This window comes from Pogona vitticeps, chromosome 13, assembly GCF_051106095.1.
Source record: "Pogona vitticeps strain Pit_001003342236 chromosome 13, PviZW2.1, whole genome shotgun sequence".
Taxonomy (NCBI): Eukaryota; Metazoa; Chordata; class Lepidosauria; order Squamata; family Agamidae; genus Pogona; species Pogona vitticeps.
Genome location: NC_135795.1, coordinates 11849378 through 11871720, shown reverse-complemented (window position 1 = coordinate 11871720; position 22343 = coordinate 11849378). Strand labels below are relative to the sequence as shown.

At 43.7% G+C, this 22343-nt stretch overlaps 1 protein-coding gene across 5 annotated transcripts in view; it reads left to right on the top strand.

Moving 5' to 3' along the window:
- The window catches only part of EEF2K (eukaryotic elongation factor 2 kinase), a 55733-nt gene extending 34703 nt beyond the window's left edge, over positions 1-21030 (top strand). For 3 of the 5 annotated variants that reach the window (XM_078381228.1, XM_020799559.3, XM_078381229.1), the window contains 10 exons: positions 1946-2078; positions 3620-3747; positions 5423-5624; positions 5783-5850; positions 6888-6965; positions 7902-7964; positions 11702-11890; positions 13557-13681; positions 15692-15870; positions 17523-21030. In XM_078381228.1, the coding sequence (XP_078237354.1) occupies positions 1946-2078; positions 3620-3747; positions 5423-5624; positions 5783-5850; positions 6888-6965; positions 7902-7964; positions 11702-11890; positions 13557-13681; positions 15692-15870; positions 17523-17632 (1275 nt within the window). In that variant the 3' untranslated portion in view covers positions 17633-21030. Of the gene's footprint in view, positions 1-1945; positions 2079-3619; positions 3748-5422; positions 5625-5782; positions 5851-6887; positions 6966-7901; positions 7965-9826; positions 9962-11701; positions 11891-13556; positions 13682-15691; positions 15871-17522 lie in introns of all 5 variants that reach the window. The other 2 variants (XM_020799558.3, XM_020799557.3) reach the window with 1 other exon arrangement.
- The last annotated feature ends 1313 nt before the right edge of the window (positions 21031-22343 follow it).

Below are 22343 nucleotides of genomic sequence, written 5' to 3'. Positions count from 1 at the left end.
AAACGGTCAAGGCCTTTTTCTGTGCCCCTTGGGGCTTCTACTTTTTTCAAGCCGAAACGATTCGAGCAAACTTTTCCCCATGTGAGCAGTTGATTCATTCTTATAAAGACAGGGGCATGTCTGTGGGCAGTATTTCAGTGATGTAGGCAGTTGGGACATGATGTTCAGGGACTTAGAAACACCTGTCCTTGTGTTCTTTCCCTTGATGGTTCTCTGGCTTTTAAAAAATCTCTTTACATATATGAGATCAGCGCTAGATCACTTTATCGTTTTGTCACTAGTGTTGATATACTAGTTTAGCACTAGTTCATTTCCAGATGAGAAAAGATATTAGATTATGAAGAACGTGTTCATCCCCGTCTCCGAGCCATAGAGCCAGTGTTTGTCCGTAGACAGTTTCCCTGGTCACGTGGCCATGGTCATGGTGGGAAGGTACCTAAATAGGTACCTTCCCACTGTGGTGCTACCTATTTACCTACTTGCATTATTACATGCTTTCAAACTGCTAGGTTGGCAGGAGATGGGACAAGCGACGGGAGCTCACTCCGTCGCGTGGATTTGATCTTTGGACGGCTGGACTTCCGACCTTGCAGCACAGAGGCTTCTGCGATTTAAGCTGCAGCGCCACCACGTGTGTACACACACACACACACACACACACACACACACACACACACACACACACACACACACACACACACTGCACTATTAAAGCTGTTATCATTCATAGATAAATATAGATGTGTAGTTAAGCCTGCACCATCTTTCTACCTCTCAGTTCAACATCCATTAAATGTTTAAGCTTTCTTTAAGTTAGAATAATATCCACTGAATTAAAACAGAAGCTTTTGCTGTCTTAATCTGTTCTATTCAATGTTGTTTTGGATGCTCCAAGCCATGAGCACAAGCCGCCACAAGCCTAGCAGTCTTCAGATACGGTGGACCTCAGGTTCCTTCATTCCCACCAGCATAGACAAAGGTGAGAGATGATGGGAGTTGTGATCCAGTGCCTATAGAAAGCACCAGCTAACAGAAGGCTGTTACACATTCAGTTAGAGAAGATGGGATTTTATGGCAGATTCTGCCAGTTCTTTTCATGGCAGAACTGCTCTCGGTGTGGATGAGCCAGTACAGTGGGGTCTCTACTTAAGAACTTAATCCGTATTGGAAGGTGGTTATCAAGTTGAAAAGTTCTTATGTTGAATCTGCATTTCCCATAGGAATGCATTGAAAACCATTTAATCCGTATCTGCTCTTTTCCGTCCATAGAAACTACAGTGGAACCTCTACTTAAGAACTTAATCTGTTTTGGAATGGTGTTCTTAAGTTGAAATGTTCTTAAGTTGAAGAAAAATTTCCCATAGGAATGGACTGAAAACCAATTAATCCGTTCTGGCTGTTTTTTTTTAATGTAGAGGTGCGTTCGTACATTAACCAAAGCTGGTTAATACGTACTCTACCACTATGGGGAGAATTTTTTTTTTAACCTAAGATGATCTAAGGTTAAAAAAAGAGCAGGAAAGGTTTTTTTTCCTGTTCTTATCTTGGATTTCTGTTCTCAAGTAGAAGCAAAATTTAGCAAATGGAGCTGTTCTTAAGTTGGATTGTTCTTAAGTAGGGACGTTCTTAAGTAGAGACCCCACTGTATAGCAAACAGTTTTACAAGCTTTAAGTTCTGGATATCTCAGCCTCTATGCAACTGGGAAACATTGTATTTTTGGACTATATCTTCCAACCAAGGGCCGGGCTGCCTGAGATAGAATGTGAGCTGTAATTTTTCAAACAGCTGATTTTTCCAAGCTTTGTGCCTGTGTGAGCTTAGCCAGCTCTTCTACCCATCTTCCCTTGCCTGCGCAATTCCTGATTTCAATAGAGTCTCTACCCGCTCTGGAGCATGTCCAGGTTCTCTTTTTCCTTGGGTCATGAGCCTTACAATTCCCTCCAGGTCTTCAGCCACTTCACTTTTGAACGCTCAGGACACCAGCTGATTGTCGTCGACATCCAGGGAGTCGGAGACCTTTACACAGACCCGCAGATCCACACGGAGAGCGGCACAGACTTCGGAGATGGCAATCTCGGTAAACATCAACCTGTTGTGCTGTAACTTCGGTGGGGTGCTGGAGAAGTGGGACTGACGTAGAGGAGAAAGAACTTTTCCCTTCCATAGCACCTGATAGCAAAGGAGCCTCCTTAGACTGTCCTCTTGCAGTTCTGTAAGACATGTGGCATACATTTCAGAAGCAGTGGATAAAAAGAATATTCCCTGTTGTTTTGCTGATGACTGGTGAAATAATAATTGGAACATTTTTCAAACACAGTCAACGCAACCTCTCGATTTTCCATAGCATGGTACATTTCAGGAGCCTTGGACTACAACTCCCATTGTTCCAGCTGGCTGGGATTGATGGGAGTTGTAGTTGAACACATCCAGAGGGCTCCACTTTGGGTAAGACTTGAAGTATGCCGTGAACTTGGAAAGCAGCTATGCCCTGTTATATGACTTCGGAGTAGCAGAGAGATTTTCAAACAGGAAATAATTATCTGAACGCAATGAAACAATTTTTATGCCCTGTTGTTTCCATTCGTATATCAGCATGGAGCTGAAATTAATAAATCTCCTGCCATGACCCCGCCTCTTTATACTCCATGACTTAAGTCAAAAATGTGCCCAGTAGAGAGAACATCTAGGAGTCTACCAGCCTGAGTGTGTGCAGCATTTCTCTGGTGGTTCCACAAGGTTAATCTGTGATTATTGACTTATCATCAGATAGCAGTGGTCCCTGATACTTTTCTCCCCTCCCTAGTAGAGTGCGGTGCCCTGCTTCCAGTAGCTTACCTGTTTTTTGCCTTGATCCCCACTGTGTGGCTGAAGATTATGGAGTACAGTCATGCCCCGCTTAACGATTACCCCGCATTATGACGAATCCACTTCACGATGATATTTTTGCGATCGCAATTGCGATGGTCTAAATGGGTTTTTTTCGCTTTGCAAAGATCGGTTCCCTGCTTCGGGAACCGATTCTTTGCATTACGAGGATCAAAACAGCTGATGGTCGGGTTTTCAAAATGGCCGTTGGGTGCTCAAAATGGCTCCCCGCTGTGCTTAGGGATGGATTCCTCGCTATACAGGCACCGAAAATGGCCGCCGCATGGAGGATCTTCGCTGGACGGTGAGTTTTTAGCCCATTGGAACGCATTAACCGGGTTTTAATGCATTTCAATGAGTTTTTAAATTTCACTTTGCGACGTTTTCGCTCTGCAGCAATTTCGCTGGAACAAATTAACGTCGTTAAGCGAAGTACCACTGTACACTTGTTTGGGACAACGGAGCTTCCAGTGCAAGAAGAAAGTGGCCAGAATCCAACTGAAAAATTGCTCAATGCTTGCTTTGGCAGCAGTGGAATTCGAACGCACAGCCTTGAAATGACTGGCACCACGCTCCCGTGCCTTCCGTCACGCGGCCACGCTGCTACTACCCATACAGAAATAAGTCAGTGTTCGTGGAGAGGTCATAAGCGTGGCAGGCCCAGGGCTTGGCGGTATGGTTTCAATGGGGCAACAGAAGACCCTGTATATAGAAGGTGTTCCTTCATGCGTTCTTTATGTTATCTTCCCCCAGGTGTTCGCGGAATGGCCTTGTTCTTCCATTCTCACTCCTGCAACAAGATTTGCAAAAGCATGGGGCTCACGCCGTTTGATCTGTCTTCCAAGGAGAAAGATGCCTTATTTCGAAGCGAGAAACTGCTTGTAAGTAGTTCCTGCAGAGGTTCTGGAACAACAGACTGACTGGCGAGCGTTTTGCAATCAGTCACGGGAATTTTAATTTGTCCCTTGAAGTTTTATCTCCAGGTTAACGGGGGCGGGGGGAATATTTAGGCTGTAAAATCGTGCAGAACATTGGGTTTATTAGGTGTTGCAATACTTGGTGTGTGCTTGTCTGGGCAATCCTATCTTGATTGAAGACGCTAGGAGATGAAGAAACTTTTATACAAATGAGGACAAAGTGAGAATCTTCCATTAACTATTTATTCCCATTTCATCTGAACTTTCACAAATTATTGGTTAATGGCTTTAGTATGTAGTTGTTAACTCTTGTTGTTATGGGCCATCAGGTATGGCAACCTTAGGAATGAACGATCTCCAAAATGTCCCGTCCTCAAAAGCCTTGCTCGGGTCTTGCAAACTCAAACCTGTGGCTTCCTTTAGGGAGTCGATCAATCTCATACTTAACCTTCCTCTTTTCCTGCTGCCTTCCACCTTTCCTAGCATTTTCCCTATTTACCAGAGGCTCCGGCCTTCTCGTGGTGTGCCCAAAGTCTGGCATCCTCCGTTTCAACATTTGGGCTTCCAGAGATGGGAGCATATTTAAAATCTGCATATTTCATGTTATACAAATTTGGGGCCTCTTTTGTCCTCTTTTTTGGTGATGTATTGGTGACCACCTTGTTTAGGATGGATGACTGGATGGGAGGATTGTTCTTGTGCTGCCGTACGGCTGCCAAGAAGAGAGAAGTGCCCTGTTCCTTGGTGCACCAACCGCAGCAATGGAGAAGGGTCTAACTCTGCTGCCCCAAGAGTCTCTTTTCCAGCTCTGCGCCCATGGCTGTTTCCCACTCATTTGAGAGAGCTGCTGGGGCCATGTCCAGTCTGGATGGAGACTGGAAGTGGCAAAGGTCCCCCTTTCCCTAGGCTGTGGCACTTGGTCGTTTTCACGCAGTTGCTCGTCATATGGATGACGTCTCATCCAGTTTGGGCCTCAGAGTTTGTTTCTAATTGTAGCTGTTGCCCTCTTAGCCACTTCTTCCCTTCAGATCAATAGGGGGAAGTCCTGTGGGAGAGCTCTTATTGGTACTATTTGCGCGTGGGCATGATGATACTGCAACCATATACAGTGATGCCTCGCAAGACGAAAATAATTTGTTCCACGAGTCATTTCGGATTGCGAAAATTTCATCGTTTCCTATAGGAATGCATTGAAATTTAATTAATGCATTCCTATTCGTCTTGCAAAGCATGGCCATAGAAAAATTTGTCTTGCCAATCACCCCAAAAAATTGCAAAAGGCTTTCATCTTGCGAGTTTTTCGTTGCGCGAGGCATTCGTCTTGCGAGGCATCACTGTGTTGTGGTTCCAGATGCAGTGAAGAAACGCTGAAGTGTGGATTTGCGTACTGAAATGGTAGTGTAAGTCGGTGTGGTGTAGAGGTCAGTGTCTTCACCTGGGATTTGAGAAACATGGGATTCTAGTTCTCATGGACCTTGAAACTCCCTGGGTGACGTTTGGGCCTGTCCCTATCTCAGCCTGAGGGTTGTAGTGATGATAAGGGAGAGAGAAGGGGTGCCTTCAATTGTATGGGGGAAACAGGTGGGATGGGAGGGTAACAGGTAAAGGAAAGGGTCCGTGTTTCTTTTCTTTTGCCAAGGAATCTGCTCAGACTGTTGTGCGAGGCACAGAAGAAAAGTGTGGCAGCAGCCGTGTAAGAACGGTCTCGGGCAGCCGTCCTCCTCTTCTTTTCCGGTTGTCCGAAAACTCTGGAGACGAAAGCATGAGCGATGTGGCGTTCGATTCGTTGCCCTCCTCTCCTTCGTCGGCCACACCCCACAGCCAAAGGAACGAGCATCTTCGTAGGTGGCTTTTCTGTGGGTTATCCTATGAGGGTAGGGTGAGGGATCTTCCCCCCCCAGTCAGATTTCTGGCAGGGAGCTCCCTTGTCTTATTGTCCTCTTGGGAATCAAAGCTCTGTTTCCTAATTAAATGAAATCTATTCTTTCCTCTCCTCTAGACTGGCCTGTGTTCAATGAAGTTGATAATTTGGTTCACCATGATCATGAAGGTCTTGACAATCAAAGGGTAAGTGCACCTCTGAGGACCGAACACTATACTGGCTTTGTGTTATGTTTAAACCAGAGACTGTGAATAGTTACTTTCCTGAATTCCAGTTCTTAGAATCCATAACCAGCATGAATGGGACATCTAGAAAGAGCAGGTGGGGGAGGATGCACACGTATTTGAAGAATGCACAGCCCTCGTCTAGACTATTTGTCTAGATGGGCGGGGTATAAAATTAATAAAATAAATAAATAAATAGTCTTGCCCTTAGCTCAGTTCCCACAACCCCTCTTTCTGGAGCACTTTTCCTTCAACCACATCTCTCCCTTTGTATGACGGCAGCAGTTCTGTGTTCAGATGCACAAGAATCAAGATTGCCATTTCGAGCTTGAGTCTAATGTCTTCAGAGTGACTGAAGGGTTTAGCCAGTGCGATATAACATCCCTGCTCTTAATCCATAGCATGTCATAAAACCCTCACCTATCGAGATACAAGGGTTGTTTTTTTTAGCAATTATCATAACGTCCTCTGGCTAATAATCCAAGGCCAATCCATGTAATTTCAAGCAGAGATCTTGACCCATTGCTTCTTCTACCATCCCTGCTAATCTGCACCCTACATTTTCTGACCCTTTCTTTGTCCTTTTTATTTTCTACCATACATTTAACTAGTATGACCATCTGCTTAGATGGTTACAGGTGATAGATCTGTTCCATTTTCCAGAAAAGCTGGAAATCTGGTTATTCGAGTTAATGGAATGTTATTAGACTACAACTCACATCATTCCCAGCTGATTGGCCTTCCTCTTCTAGCTTGAACCGTTAGAATCCAATGACATTAGCAAGGCTACGTGTTCTCTTCCTCTCATTTTTAAGGTCTGTTGTGGTCCCGGCTTAGGGCTTTAACAGCATGAAAGTTGAGTACACAAGGTAGAAAGCCATGGCAGAGTAATTGTAGAAAGGTGCCGTACTCTTTTATCTAAACAGGGGGAATCTGTTCGTTTGCAGAGGGCAGGATCAAAGAAAGAGCCGAAGTTGTGTCTTTTTCTTTCTCCTTAGGACTGTGACAATGGAGGAGATAGTGGCTACCCCAGTGAAAAGAGGAGTGAACAGGAAGATGTGGATCATCGAGAAAAAGTAATGTGTTTAATTCCAGTTTGAATAAGCCTTACTTGCTCTGTGATTTGCAGCTTGTTCGCCTCCTTTTGTTTTGATCTGCAGACATAATGAGGAGAGAACAGTAGCAACCCCAGTATCTCCTCAAAGTACAATGGTGCCTTGCTTAACAACGATAATCCGTTCCAGGCGAAAATCGCCATTAAGTGAAAACATCGTAAAGCGAAATTAAAAACCCCACTGAAACCCGTTCAAAAGATCATCGTAAAGCGGATTCGTCGTAATGTGGGGCAATCGTTAAGCGAGGCACCACTGTATCTGTTTATACATTTCATTTGTGCCTTGAGATGCATTGTCTGGTTTGCATACGGTGCTTGCATAGAGTGTACACTGCAGAATCTTGCCTCTCCCTGCAGAGAAAACATGTTTTGCGGCATCTTAACAACTAACGTATTTATGCAGGTGTGCACTTCCGTGAACAAGAGTCCATTTCGATATTTTCCTCCCGCCCAGAGAAAAGTGTGCATTAGTAAGATCGCTCTTCTAATGAGGAAGCTCAAACCCGGTCAGCCAGTTGACCAAAAGATTGGGTCATCCAGATTTATGTCCCAATGAGCTGTCAGATCTCTAATCCATCTTTTGGTTTAACCTTCAGATACCTTATAAGAATATGAGGAGTCCCAAAGCAGCAGCTTATGTTAAACTCTTTGCATTGAATGCACACATTCTTTCCCAGTCCTGGGGCTTCAGAGAGAAAGACATCACCCCAGTCCTTCTAGTCTTGCTGCCCCGTTGTGTTGCTTTTCCTCAAGCTGTGTACCCCCCCCCCCGTTTGTGTCCTCTCCTTTTAAAGGAATTGTTATTAAGATGCAGAATAGAGGGTGGGAGACCGGCACCTTCCCTAATCCAGTGGTGTTGTGCACATTCATTTTTTATTTATTTTTTACCTTAATATAGGGGCATTCCAACTGCAACCGAAGGCATGAAAATGATGAAGACAGTTTGGGCAGTTCTGCAAGGGTAAATAATAATAATACAATACCTGACTATTCTGATTTGCTTTTTAAATCCCATCTGTCACTCATCCAGCTTAAATACATTTAAAAGCAGTTTCTTCTTCTTTTTTGCTGATTACTTTTTCACAATTACTGGCACCTCTTTTTCTTTATTTCTTAATCCTCCTCCAGTTAGAGGAATGCTGTTGTAAATAAACCCTCTTTAACTTTACTAAAATTAGCTTTGGGAGCACCTAGGCAATTCTCTTGTTACCTGGTGTTTGGGGTTTTGTATTTTCTCTTTATGTTAGATTTTAATTTTGTTCTGTTTTCCTGTTGTCCCTCTCTCCACGAAGTTCAAAAGATTCTCTTTAAAAACCTTCAGGCTTTAAAACAGTAAAACGTCTCATGACTAGCTACACTTCTATGAAGTGAAGCATGTGGTCCCTCTGTATTATGGCTTTCTGCCGTAGACATTTTTTTCTGAGACATTCAGTGAATTATGTCTTTCAACAGTGGTGAAAGAGAGCCCCACATTCTGTCCAAAAACGAGCATAGTTTGTGGAGTTCTTATTTCTCTGCAAACGTAGGCGAAATAAACATATTTTATGAGCAGCCTCTCAGCTCTAAAAGCACAGCTCTTTTAATGCAGATTCCTTTTAAACGACCAACTAGCCCTTGGCATTTGGTTCTGCCTGGAAGTTCTCATCCATCCATATAAGTGGTGCCTCGCTAGACGATGATAATCCATTCCACTGAAATCGCTGTTTAGCGAAATAATTGTCTAGCGAAAAGCATTTCCCCATTGGAATGCATTGAAACCTGTTTAATGCGTTCCAATGGGGAAGAATCATTTTTGTCTAGTGAAGATCAGCCATAGGAAAGCTGCTTTGCTAACCGCCAATCAGCTGTTTAAATCACTGTCTTGTGAAACTTAGGTCCTGAAAATAACTGTTTTGCAAGCGCGGAGGGAGCTGTCAAAATCATCGTCTAGCACAAATCGGTTTGCGAAGCAGGGACCAAACATTGTCCAGCGAAATTCCCCCATAGGAATCACTGTTTTGCAAATCGCTATAGCGATCGCAAAAAGTCAATGTCTAGCGAAAAAACTGTCATGCGGGGTAACTGTTTAGCGAGGCACCACTGTAGCTGGAAATAGGGTGCCCTTGTGAGTTATGTTAATACCGGGATCAAGTTGCACTTGGAGATTAGGGTGAAAATTGCAGTTGGAACAGCATGACCGTGTTCGGCCGGCCTTTGCCTGATGTCTGCTGCATTTGAACAGAGATGGTTTTAAGCCTCTTCCAGTTTTGCATTGTAAGGCTCTAGTCCATACTGCCTAACCTTAGGACCCTTAACCCATGCTCTTATGTAAACCCACTGTTTGTTGAATCAACAACAGATGCATGCTCAGTTTGGCATAGAACCGGGGGGGGGGAGAGAGAGAGAGAGAGAGAGAGAGAGAGAGAGAGTCTGTGTTTGGCAAAGTTTTTTAGGATAGTTTACATACATCTGGTTGTGTAGCACCGCTGAAGCTTGTAAAAGTGCCCTTTGGCTCATTTATTTTGCAAATCACACAGAAATCTCGGTTGTGGAAGAAGTGTTATAGTGTGATCTTGTGAATGTTTAGCACAGAAGTAAGCTCCACTGATTTCAGCTCACAAGTCCGTATGTGTATAGGTTTTGGTTTTTTTCATATATTATTTTTGCTAATCACAGACAATTGTTTTGAACAAATCAATAGCTCAAAACTGAAGCCTGAGAAGATCTCTCAATTCTGAATGGCAATGTTGTATATCTAGGGATACCTGTTTTTTTTTCTTTCTTTCTCCCTCGTTTTTTTTTCCATGTTTCAAACTTAAGTCCCAATGCATTCGCCTGTTCTAGGTCAGTGTGGAGAAATGGAATCTCTACAACGCGGCCAGAATTCACATTCACAGACCCTCCTGTGTTGCGGTGGAAGTGCAGAGACTCAATGCCTTGGAGCTTGAGAAGAAAATTGGGAAGTCCATCCTTGGGAAGGTTTGCGCGCCACCAGTCCTCTTGCGTCTCTCAGGCACCCAGCAGAGCGTCAGCCAAGCTGCTCACCAGAAGGAGCAAAAGGGGTTCTATCAATGCCACATTTCTTTCTGGTCCTGAGGCCAGAGAAGGAGTTAATTCTGCCATCTCTGAATTCTTGTCTCAATCAACAGTACCCTTACAACTCTGGGGTGATGATCTTTTGTGTAGTTTTGCTGAAAGCCACAGTGGACATGCTGAACCTCCCTCGTAGTAAAGTTACCGTGTTTTTCTGTGTATAAGACTATACCTTTGTCTAAAATCTTTAGACTAAAAATTGAGGGTCGTCTTATACACGGAAGTAAGCTGATGAAGGAAATAAAATAAGTGGAGGGGAAAGCAGGGATCAAAGCGATCTGCAAGGCTTTGATCCCTGCTTTCCCCTCCACTTGCTAAGCCCCACTTAGAATTCTTAATTTTGGGTTAGAAAAGTGGAGGGGCGTCTTATACGTGGGGGCATCTTATACACAGAAAAATACGGTAATAGCAATTTTAGAGGGTGGAAGAATTTTATCTGTGAAGCTTCCCATGATGGCAATCCTAATCTGAACAGACTTGCACAAGGAGCATAGTAACAAGACACAGTACTAGCAATAATGATGCCAGTATATCTCATACACCTCACCCACTTTCCCATCACCAAGAACAGGTATCTCCTGTTTGGAATGCCTCCCCTTCCATTTTTTGGGTTGGTGCTCCTGTGTCCCTCATATACATGTCTTTTAGCATGAAGCTCAGTTGCCCTCCATCTACATGCCTGGTTTCCGCGGGCAACAGAATTCAAGGCAGTCCATAGATCCTTCAATTGGGGACCAGCTAGAAAGCCCCAGGTTGGCGAGAGGTCCATCTGGAACCACCAATCGTGTATTGCTAGATCCCCCAGCAAGGAGTGGACAAGGTCCAGACTCAGGAAGAAATGGTAGATTCCTCATACTGTCATTTCTTTTGAGATAAGAGAATCTCTTTCACTTCTCAGGATGTATTAGGAGCCAGCCAACATTTCGGCTTTCATTTTTCTCTTTTCCCTGTAAGGTTTTCCCAGCTAGCCTTCACCTTTAGTTTTCTAATAATAAAAATTGCTGATTTCCCCAGAAATTCAGAAAATTGCTTTCCTTGGACTACAATTGCTGTTATTATGGTAATAATCATCATCATCATCATCATCATCATCATCATCATCATCATCATCATCATCATCATCATCATCATCATAATAATAATAATAATAATAGGATTTCTGGATCCAGATTAATAGACACCTTGAACATAGCACACCTGACATAATAGTAATAGAACAAATAAATTTCCGGATCATTGACATTGCAATTCCAGGGGATGCCAGAGTGGAAAATAAAGAATTGGAAATAATAACCAAGTACAGAACCCTGGCAATCAAAAGGTCTTGCTCGTGGATGAAACATACTTTAGCGGTCCCCCTAGTCATTGGGGCTTTGGAAAAGAGCTGGCATCCCAGAGGTTCCCCATGCCAAGCCTAGCTGTGGTCTTGGCTTCTCTATGCTGTACATTGCTCAGGTTGTACAGGTCTGGACCCCAGAGCCTGGGGAAGAGCAGATACCAGTAATGATAAAATACTTCTTTAAAACTCTTTCTTGGAACTGGGACCCCACCTGGCCCCCATGTTTATCTTCATTTTAATCACTTTCTTCTCCGATTTTTTTCCCTCCTCCCTTCTTTCTTTTACAGGTTCACCTGGCCATGGTGCGTTACCACGAGGCTGGCCGCTTTTGTGAGAAAGACCAGGAATGGGATGAAGAATCGGCTATTTTTCACCTGGAGCACGCAGCCGACTGTGGGGAGCTGGAAGCCATTGTTGGGCTAGGACTCATGTACTCTCAGCTGCCACATCACATTCTCTCTGAGATGACGCTGAAGGTACGAACTGCAGACTGAGAGAGATGAGCAGCGCTTCCTTGCGATTTGGTTCCTGCCTGCCCCCGTTTGTGTTTCATAGCTTTTAAGTGTTCGCCTAGGAATCTCGGAGTTCAGTCCTACGATCCCTCTAGCCCAGTATTGCCACCAGCTGGGAACAGCTTTCCAGGGGTTCGGACACATTCTTTCCTCGGAGAGTCTGGGAGTAGAATCGAGGGCTCTCTGCCTTACAGACCATGTGCTCCTGCAGTAGTCAACTTTTGTCTATGCCTCAGGGTTGAATGAGACACAAAAATGAAGAAAATTGCGTTCATACGGGTACACTCAACTAGGTAACCTAGAGTAGCTGCCCAGGTAGAAGACTTGATTGTTTCCTGTATAATGTGTGAAATGGCTTCCAGCCCCTGCCTCCTTAAAGGGAATGATGGCAGTGTTATTTGTCCGGCTGTACTGTCACATTTGGGGCTTCTGTCCATGTAGAATCTCTTCTTAGCCACTGCCTAGCCATTCCCAGTGCACCGAGACAGATTCCTCTTCTTTTTACAGTATTTTGTGGCATGGCTGACTATCATACCCAAGGTCAGACCATGTATTTATAGGCGCACATGCTGCGGGGCACAATCAGATTACTGTCTCAGGCAGCAGATGATGGGGGTCCATGAAAAGGTGGCACAATGTTAGTTCCTTAAGCACAATCCTTTTGAAGAAGCATGAAGCAGAAGTGCAAACACACCGCCCAATTTCCCCATGTGCAGCTAGTCGTGAAATTGGGTGCCTGACCAATCAAATGAAGACAACCCATCAGAGGGGGTAAAAAGGTAAAGGTAAAGGTTCCCCTTGACAATTTGTCCAGTCGTGGCCGACTCTAGAGGGTGGTGCTCATCTCTGCTTCCAACCCATAGAGCTAGCGTTTGTCCGAAGACAATTTTCCATGGTCATGTGGCCAGCGCAATTAGACATGGAACGTTGTTACCTTCCCACCATGGTGGTACCTATTTATCTACTTACATTTTGCATTTTGCATGCTTTCGAACCGCTAGGTTGGAGGGAGCAGGGACAAGTGACGGGAGCTCACTCCGTTGCGTGGATTCGATCTTACGACTGCAGGTCTTCTGACCTTGCAGCACAGAGGCTTCTGTGGTTTAACCCACAGCGCCGCCACATCCCATCAGAGGGGGAGAATCTGCTAAAACACAGTTTCCCGCTCTCGGTTCCCAGATGGTCCTAGTCCTGCAGCCCCCAGAAATCCTGGCCAGCACAGCTCGTGGTGAAGGCTTCTGGGAGTTTTAGTCCAAGAACCTCTGGTGACCCAAAATTTGGGAACCTCTGTGGAAAACAATTGTTGTTCTGTCGGTGGATTAGGATGACAGGAACCTGTCTTTTTTGTTGTTATTTTTTACTTGATGAGGTGCTCTGAGGGATTTTCTCCTTCATCTACCAAAACAATGTGGCAAGCTCTGGGTACTGTGCGCCTCATCTTGGGTGAGGACGGCGCCACTTGTTGCTTTGCCTCAGGCCGCAGAACGTGGGCATCCGGCCGCTCTAAGATGATCGCAAATGGAAAAGGAGGACGATGTGCTAGCTCAGCCTTTTCCTGCACAGAAATTGGAAACGGTTCTGTCATGTAACGGTTCTCCCCCCCCCTTTCTTTCTGCTTTCGCTTCTATAGGACAACAAAGAAAATAAAATCAAGGGTTTTAATTATTTACTGAGAGCAGCAGAAGCTGGAGACCGGCCTTCTATGATCATTGTGGCAAGAGCATATGATACAGGCCTGAACTTGGCTCCTGATAGGTATTACTGTACATTGTTAAGAGTGTTCTGACTGTTCCTTTGTTAGGTTGATGGCTGGACTTCTTACCTTAGATGATCAGCTTAAGATTCCCCTATGGAGGTGAAAGACAGCATATAAATATTTTAAATGAATGAATGAATAGTTCTTCTATGACAAGGGAGAGTCTCCTAATCATTGAAAATCTGCCTTTTATATTTAGAATGGGATTCCCACTGAAGCTTGAAAGGAAAACCTTTATAGCAAAGGGATGGTTCAGATATAAAAACAGCTTGTAGGAAGTTGGTGATGAAAGAGGGTTTCCTAAGAACCTGATGATGGGCTGCCTGCTTAGAAGAGGATGTACCATATTTTTCCGTGTATACGACGCCCCCATGTATAAGCGTTTTCTAATCCAAAATTAAGAAATCTAAGTGGGGCTTAGCAAGTGTAGGGGGAAAGGGATCGAAGTGCTGCAGGATCGCTTTGATCCCTGCTTTCCCCTCCACTTGTTTTTGTTCTCTCCTCAGCTTCCGTGTATAAGACAACCCTCAATTTTTAGTCTAAAGATTTTAGACAAAATTATAGTCTTATACACGGAAAAATACGGTACATCTTCACTAGAACACTGACCTCAAAAATCCAGTGCTCTAGACGAAACCACCAGCTAGCACAAGGGTTGGCTGTTCTTTTCTGACAAGGGCTCAGGAATCTGTGGAGAGCCACATGCTGGCGTGGCACATGCTGGCCTGCCCTTCCCCTTCTCTTTTTTCCCCCTTTTCTGCTGAACAAGGGAGGAAGAAACAGGTCACTTTTGCCAGACAGCGGAACTGACTCTTTCCTGGGGGGCTTTCAAAGTTAGGGCAGGGGCTGTTACTTTGTCCACCTCCACTTCAGTATAACTTGCAGCTTCCCAACAGGTCAGGTTAAAATGACCCCCTTGGTGGAGCCATAGAGAAGGGCTTTACTAGCTGTAGCTCCTCAGGTGTGGCAGGCTCTCCCCGAGAGGTTCAGTGGTCACTGTAGAGCGAAAACGTCGTCAAACGAAATAAAAAAACCCCCACTGAAATGCATTAAAAACCGGTTAATGCGTTCCAAGGGGCGAAATACCTGCTCGTCCAGCGAAGATCCTCCATGGGGCGGCCATTTTCTGGTGCCTGTCTTGCAAAAAATGGCTCCTAAAAACAGCCGGGAAACATTTTGAGCAGCCAGCGGCCATTTTGAAAACCCGATGATCAGCTGTTTTGATCGTCGTAATGCGAAGAATCGGTTCCCAAAGCAGGGAACCGATCTCGCAAAGCGGAAAAAAAACAAACCATTAAAACATTGTTTTGCGATCGCAATTGCGATTGCAAAAACATCGTTGTGAAGCGGATTCGTCGTTATACGGGGTAATCATTAAATGGGGCACGACTGTATATATTTTTTTAAAATTCCTACCCTGGGATCTTAGGATATGGGAGGAATATAAGGTTCTCAATATATAGCTATCTGGATTGCTCAGTGGTTTAGGTATCTGGCTGCAGAGCCTGAGGTTGGGAGTTTGATTCCCCCACCTGTGCCTCCAGAAAGAAGAGCCAGCCTGGGTGGCCTTGGGCCAGCTGCACAGTCCCAGGGCGCCCCCTAGAGGAAGAGAATGGGAAACCACGTCTGAGCATTCTGTTTCTAGAAAACCCTGAAAAGGGTTGCCATAAGTCAGAATTGACTTGATGGCAGGTGATGATCATTTTATAAGTGAAGGATGAAGGAAAAATTACAAAAGTTGAGTTGTTGTATATAAAGTTGGAATAGCTCCTGCAAAGGATGTTCACTGATTTAATTTTTAACATCAGTTTAATGTTGCATCATTAAAAATGTAAAGTATCTTAGTTCATTAGTACCAATATGTGGTACTTCTTTAAATGAGGAGTACTCTAGATGTTCCTTTTAATAACTGATCCATCAGAGATTTGGCTTAGAGACAATGGACTCAAGTCACCACCTTCTTTTAAGCCTGGGTTAATTCCCCATCTTGGCTTTTGTCCTTCAACTAGAGGAAGGGACTGGAAGCAAGCCTTGTATTGGTACAATGCTGCACTGAACATGACGGATTACGATGAAGGAGGAGAATATGACGGGATGCAAGATGAGCCTCGGTATCGCCTCCTAGCAAGGGAAGCAGAGATGCTGATGAGCGGAGGATTCAACCTGGAGAAAGATCCACAGAGATCAGGTATGAGATGCTGACCTGGAGTTGTTCATTTGAAAGGTACCTGAGAGGCAGCAAAATAGTACTTCTTCCCAGGCAGGTAGATCGACAAGTGGAGAGAGATTGGAGCAGAAGAACAATATGAGAATGAGCGAGAAAGAGAGAGAGAGAGAGAGAGAGAAACCAAAGACTTGATTGATATGTATCTATTGGTTATACTGTGGTGCCTCGCACAGCGAGGTTAATCCGTTCCAGATTAACCCTCGCTGTGTGAAAGCATCGCTGTACGGATCAAAAAAACCAATTGGGATGCATTAAACAGTGTTTAATGCGTTCCAAATGGTCAAAAACTCACCATACAGCGATGCTTTTCCAGGTCCGGCAGCCATTTTCGCGCCCTCGGTAAGTGAGGGGAGGGCGCGAAAACGCTGCGCGCGGCCATTTCGGCCAAAGCGAGACCGCGGATCAGTTGTTTGGTGGGTCCAAAATGGCCGCCGGAACAGCCGAAATGGCCGCGCACAGCATTTTCGCACCCTCCCCTCGTTTACCGAGAGCACGAAAATGCTGTGCACGGCCATTTCAGCTGTTCCAGCGGCCATTTTGGACCTGCCGAACAGCTGATCGGCGGGTCACAAAGTGAAGGTCGGTAAGTGAACCGCTTACCGACCTTCGCTCTGCAATTTTCGCCCTATGTGGGCACCATTTTGCGATCGCAAAACCGGCCTCGTAGAGCGGATTCATCGCTCTACGAGGCGCCCATTGTGCGAGGCACCACTGTAATAGGAAGAAGCCTGTGTTCAGAAGGGAACAAATATGTGCTTTAGCAAACTGACCATATGTCTTTCAGTCCTGAGTTGTTGCTTTCTCACAAGTCTCTCTCTTCTAGTTATTATCTTTCATTAAAAAAGAGTCTTTCTTTCACTAATTCAGACATTCCTTACCACTGACCATCTTGCAGTGAAGGAGAGGGCAAAAAAGTTGAGGGGGCAATTCTGCTTTGCTTTGCTTTCTCCTGTTAAGTCCCTCTTTCCCAAGCTGTCGCCGTCCCAATGTGTTAGACGACAATCCCCATTGCTTGGTTTGAGGTGATGGGAAGTGTAATCCAGCATATCTGGAGAGCAGAAGGCTAGGAAAGGGCACTTTTGCTTGCACTGCGTCAGCATGAGAAGAAAGGTTGCCCTCTTAATGAAAAATCGGGGAAAGGCTGCGTAGTCCGCAAAACAATATAAGTGCAAGAACAGGGGATACATTTATTGGACCACTAAAGAAATAAAACAACAACAAAAAACAGTGAGCTTTCAGTGATAAATCATCTTCTTCAGGCTGTGCACCAAGGTCTTGTGGGTAACTCCAAAACTATGTGCTTTTATTAAGGTCTCAAAGGCTCCTGGCTGTTTTGGGGGGGCAGGTGTAGTTTCTTAGATGGAAATGGCTAAACCTGCAAGAAGGAAGGTGGTTTGGAATTTATCACCCAGCTCTTTAAACAAAGGGCCACCAAGCACTCCGAACCGCCCTCATTTCCCTCTTTCCCCTTCTTTTTGCAACTCAAAGAGTTTCTGTTTGGCTAGGGAAAGAAAGAACCCAGAAGCACAGCAAGCCTCCATCAGAGTTGGGATTAAATTTAAAAAAATAAATTAAGAATAAATTAATGAAGTTCCTCTGTTGTGTTTTCCTAGGTGAATTGTATACAGAAGCTGCTGAAGCTGCTATGGAGGCCATGAAGGGCCGGTTGGCCAACCAGTACTACCAGAAAGCCGAGGAAGCCTGGGCCATGATGGAGGAGTGAAACTTACCTTGAAGAGGAACTGTTTTCTTGTATATATTAGATAGACATGTTTTTAAAAGACTCTCTATTTTGTTCGAGGCGACAGAGGGGTGGGTTGGGGAACGTGACAAAGGGAGCTATTTTTTATGTGTTGTTAACAGATCTTGCGTTTTTCATATGATGATTTTTCTAACTTTGTTGCAACTGAGAGACAAACCGAAGCGGTGAAATGTACTGCCGACGGCATTTCGGAACTGCAGTATCAGTTGTTGATATTTTTGTAAAAATTGTCCAACCAGGAAAACCTTTTTTTCTTCACTAGGAAGAAATAAAGCTTGGTGTCAGGGCTGAAGTTGTCATTTTCTGGTAGGCGCGACTGAGAAGCTGGGCCAGGCGTGCGTCTTACCTCCATCCCAGCCCTTGCAAAAGGTGGATACTCTGTGCTTGGGTGTTTTTGTTACAAGTGCATCTCTGTCTTGGGTAGGGAGTTGAATTCTGCAGTGTAGGGCCTAGCTGTAAGGAGGTGGCTTGTGCCAGAAGATGATGATCCCCTATTCCCAGTGTTCCTCAAATCTGTGGAGAGAAGCAAGAAGACCACCAACTGGGTTTGGAAGCCTTCTTGTTTAGAGCCGTATCGTTAGGCTCAGTGTCTGTGACTAACCCAAGGCCACCCAGAAAGTTTCATGGCTCAGGGAGGAGTTGGAACTGAGGTCTTCTCCATCCTAATCGAACCACCAAGTCACTCAGAAGCATCAAATAGTGATGGCATCCAAAGGAGGAACTCCCTTTTTTCACATGATAGCTGGCACTTGTAGATTATGGAGGATAGTGGCATACCTGTGCTCCTTCCTTTCTTTCTTCCTACCTACCTATCTGTATCCCCCTCCGCCTTTTTTCTTGCCAGGAGAGATTTTTAAAAAAGGTAAAATTGAATACATGTGGCTCAAATAATGGCAGAATTCTCCTATCTTTCCTGGAGGGGTTTTGAGAAGAAACAATTTATTTCAAAATACAGTGGCGCCTCACAAGACGAAAGTAATTTGTTCCGCGAGTAGCGCTGTCTTGCGAAATTTTCATCTTGCGAAAAACGGTTTCCCATAGGAATGAATTGCAATGCATTCCTATGGGAACCTCGCAAGGCAAAAATAATTCATTCATCTTGCGAGGCATCGGTATTGCGAAAAACATTCGTTTTGCGAAGCACGGCCATAGAAGAAACCGTCTTGTGAGGCACCATAGCGATCGCAAAAAAACATTCATCTTGCGGATTTTTCGTCTTGCGAGGCACCACTGTACCTGGTGAGTGTAAGGGTGCTGAGGACTACATTTGGGGTCATGGCAGGCCACATGCATCGTGTGGACTGTATTTTGCCTATATGTGTACTGGAGCCCTTCTTGTTTCCTTCATAATTTCTTAACTTTGAAAGGTAAGGCAGTTTTGCTCTTCAAAACCAATGAGGCTTCATATGCACCTTTAAAGTGGTCCAGTCCTACGAGAGGATAGTACTAAGCTGCCTTTGTGTGACTCACTTCTGAATAACCTGTGTGGGACTGGAAAGATACCTTAAGAAACTGATTAATTGGAAAATAAAACGTTGCTTGTGGCATTTGCTGTTGATTTTAAAGCTATTATGCAATCTGTCCTGGAAAAAATGAAATCCTGTAGATTCATGGTTAGAGTTCTGATTCTTACATTTATATCCCTGCATTGTCTTCTCAGAGTTAATGAGAAGAAAAAAGGAGAAATTTTGATATGAATGAATGAATGCATGTGACTGGTGGAAATTAAAAATATACGGGCACTTGTTTCCATAGACGGGTGCCCATTTTATTTAGTCATGTTTTGTTCTCTGTGGAGTAGGGTTAATCTTTTTTTCCCCCTCACATTGTGTATGTATTTAATTTAAAAAATAGTGTTCTTTAATGACAAAGAAGCCAGTAATAAAAGTAACCACTATTTCAGTCACTCTTAAGCGAACAAAAACAAACAAAATAAGGAGCAATTAATGAGCAGTTCATGATTAAAATGCCAGGTGTGCTGAACAAAATGTAAGAAAACAAAGACAAGTAGCTTTCAGTTAAAGGCACATTAGTATTTAATGACATTGATAATGTCTTGCCTGTGAATGCTCAAGATGGGTTAACGTTGCAGCTGCATTTTGCTGTTTAAAAAAATATGGATAGTAAATTGGAAGAAAAACAGGGACAACACAGGAAACCACGGGGGGGGGGGGGCTTATTTCCAGCATTGGCTTGCACCTCTTCTGATCACATTCCGCAAGACGGCACTGCAGTCTTGCATGTTTCTCTATGCAAACCATGCTTCTGTATCCATTTCCATAACAGCATCTTTCTGTGCGTGCAGGTCAAGAATGCTTTTCACGTCCCCGCTCTCTTGTGCGACATTTGAAGAATATCTGTGTAGCCTCTTGGAAACAATAGGCATCTCCAGAAAAGTTACTGGGGGAAAAGATCATGTGGATTATCTGTGCAGATTATATCATACTTTAAAATCACAATTAAAGGCTTACCTGATCGTTCCTCGGTGTTGTGTACACGTCCTTTGAGTGTAAGAAGAGTAGGCTAAAAACCTTGCCTCCACAAAGTCTGGATTTCTACATGGAGGAGTATTTTTGTGTTGAGAAGTACACAGCCGTATAAGTCCTCACCTACAATCCAAAGACATAAGAGACCAGACTAGTTCAAGTGCATCTGAGCAGAAGACCTATGAGTTTCCATTCCTGCCATCTCTGTCTCCCTATATAACTGTCGTCTGTTAACATGGACATTGTGGTAGTGCAATAGTTTCTATATACCACTGGCTAAGCATTAGAGTTGTTTGGATTTTTGAGGTTTATCTTTCCTTTTTCTTCCTCCCCCCGCCCCCCCCCCCCGCTACAGCCAAGCTTTAGACTGTTAATTATCTTTCCTGCACTTTGCACCAACTCTTTAAAGAAGAAGTTAGAAGAATTTAGAGCTCTGTATCTACTACCTCTCTGTCCATGGACGGGCTAACTGCTGGTAAATCTCGTGACGGGTTAATTCATGTCAACATGATACTATAGATACAGACTTTTAATTTACTGCATCCATGGCTTCTTTCAGATCTTAATTCTGCTTGACTGGCTGATTAAAGTGCTGAACTCCACTTCTTGCTATCCGTGCTTCCTAAATGGGGTACTTGGAAATATGTATTTTTTACAGTAAGAGATGCTGGAGGATATTGATTGTTATTGACACATAACTTGCAACTTGTGAATTCTTTACATATTTGCTGAGCTCATTGCGAAGAATAAAAGCCCTACTAGGCTGAAAGGCTTGAATTGCTGTATGATGTTTACATTATTCAGTGCAAGGGTGGAAGCTCAAAAATGCTGCGACTGTTTACATTTTCAATAAATTTATGAGGACAAACCTTACTCTGAGTTTGTGTCCTTATTTTGTGCGTCCTGATCTTATCAATGTAAATTCATTTATGGTTCTCACTTAGTTTTGTGGCCATAGTTTGGAAAGCTGGATAGCTCAGTGGTTTAGATCTCTGGCTGTGGAGCCAGATTTTGGGAGCTATGGATTCCCAATGGTACTTCCTTGGCTGGGGCTAGACTTGATGATCCATTAATTTTTTTATTCTTCTTCTTCTTCTTCTTCTTCTTCTTCTTCTTCTTCTTCTTCTTCTTCTTCTTCTTCTTCTTCTTCTTCTTCTTCTTCTTCTTCTTCTTCTTCTTCTTATTATTATTATTATTATTATTATTATTATTATTATTATTATTATTATTATTATTATTATTATGTGAACATACAAGACACAGTCTTTGACTGTTATTATATAAAACATACAAATTTTTACCAAAAAACAAGTACCAGTTAAATATCTGTGTAATATGTATGCTGTTCCTAATGCTGTTTTTTTGCAGCTCTGATGGTGTTATTTTAGAGATTTGCAGTTGATTATAATACAGTATTTTATAACATTCCATGGCATTGTTCCCAATGCCTTATGAGTATGGGAACCAATGTGTTTTGGATCCAGAAATCTTACGATGATGATGATGATGATGAAATAATCAAAAACAGACAAAATCATAAAAAACATTGACTGGTATTATTTATTCATTATTTATTTATTTATTTAATTTATATCCCGCCTATCTGGTCGGGTCAGGACCACTCTAGGCGGTATTATATAACAGGTCGAAGTTGTTATTAAAAACACCAGGCACAGTCAATCAATATTATAAAAATATTGACTAGCATTATATAACAGATACAGTTTTTAACAAAAAAAACCTAAGTATCTGTTAAATATCGGTGCACTATGTATGCTGTTCCTCATATTGCTGTTTTGCTCTAAAGAGGGTTTTTTTTTTTTCACTTACTGGAAAATTCCTCTCTTTTTTGGAACGTTGGCTCACACGGGCATCAATGCTGGGCAAAGGCGTTCTGTCTTTCATGAAAAACTGGGTAAGAGACCCCTCACGTCACAAGGAGGGGCGTCAGACTTGAGACCTTCCCCTGTCTTCTGTGTACACGGACGTGATGTGCCTCTATGTGCAAATCCTGTGGGAGAGAAAGCTCTCAAATTGAACTGAGAGCGCTGAGGGCAAAATCCATGGGGCTGCTAGCCTACTAGCCACAGACATCACTACATCTTGTGGCAGTGAGTTCCACCGTTTGTGCCTGGGTTCTGAAAAAAAGCACTATGAGACACCTATTTGGAGCAGGAGCTTCCAAG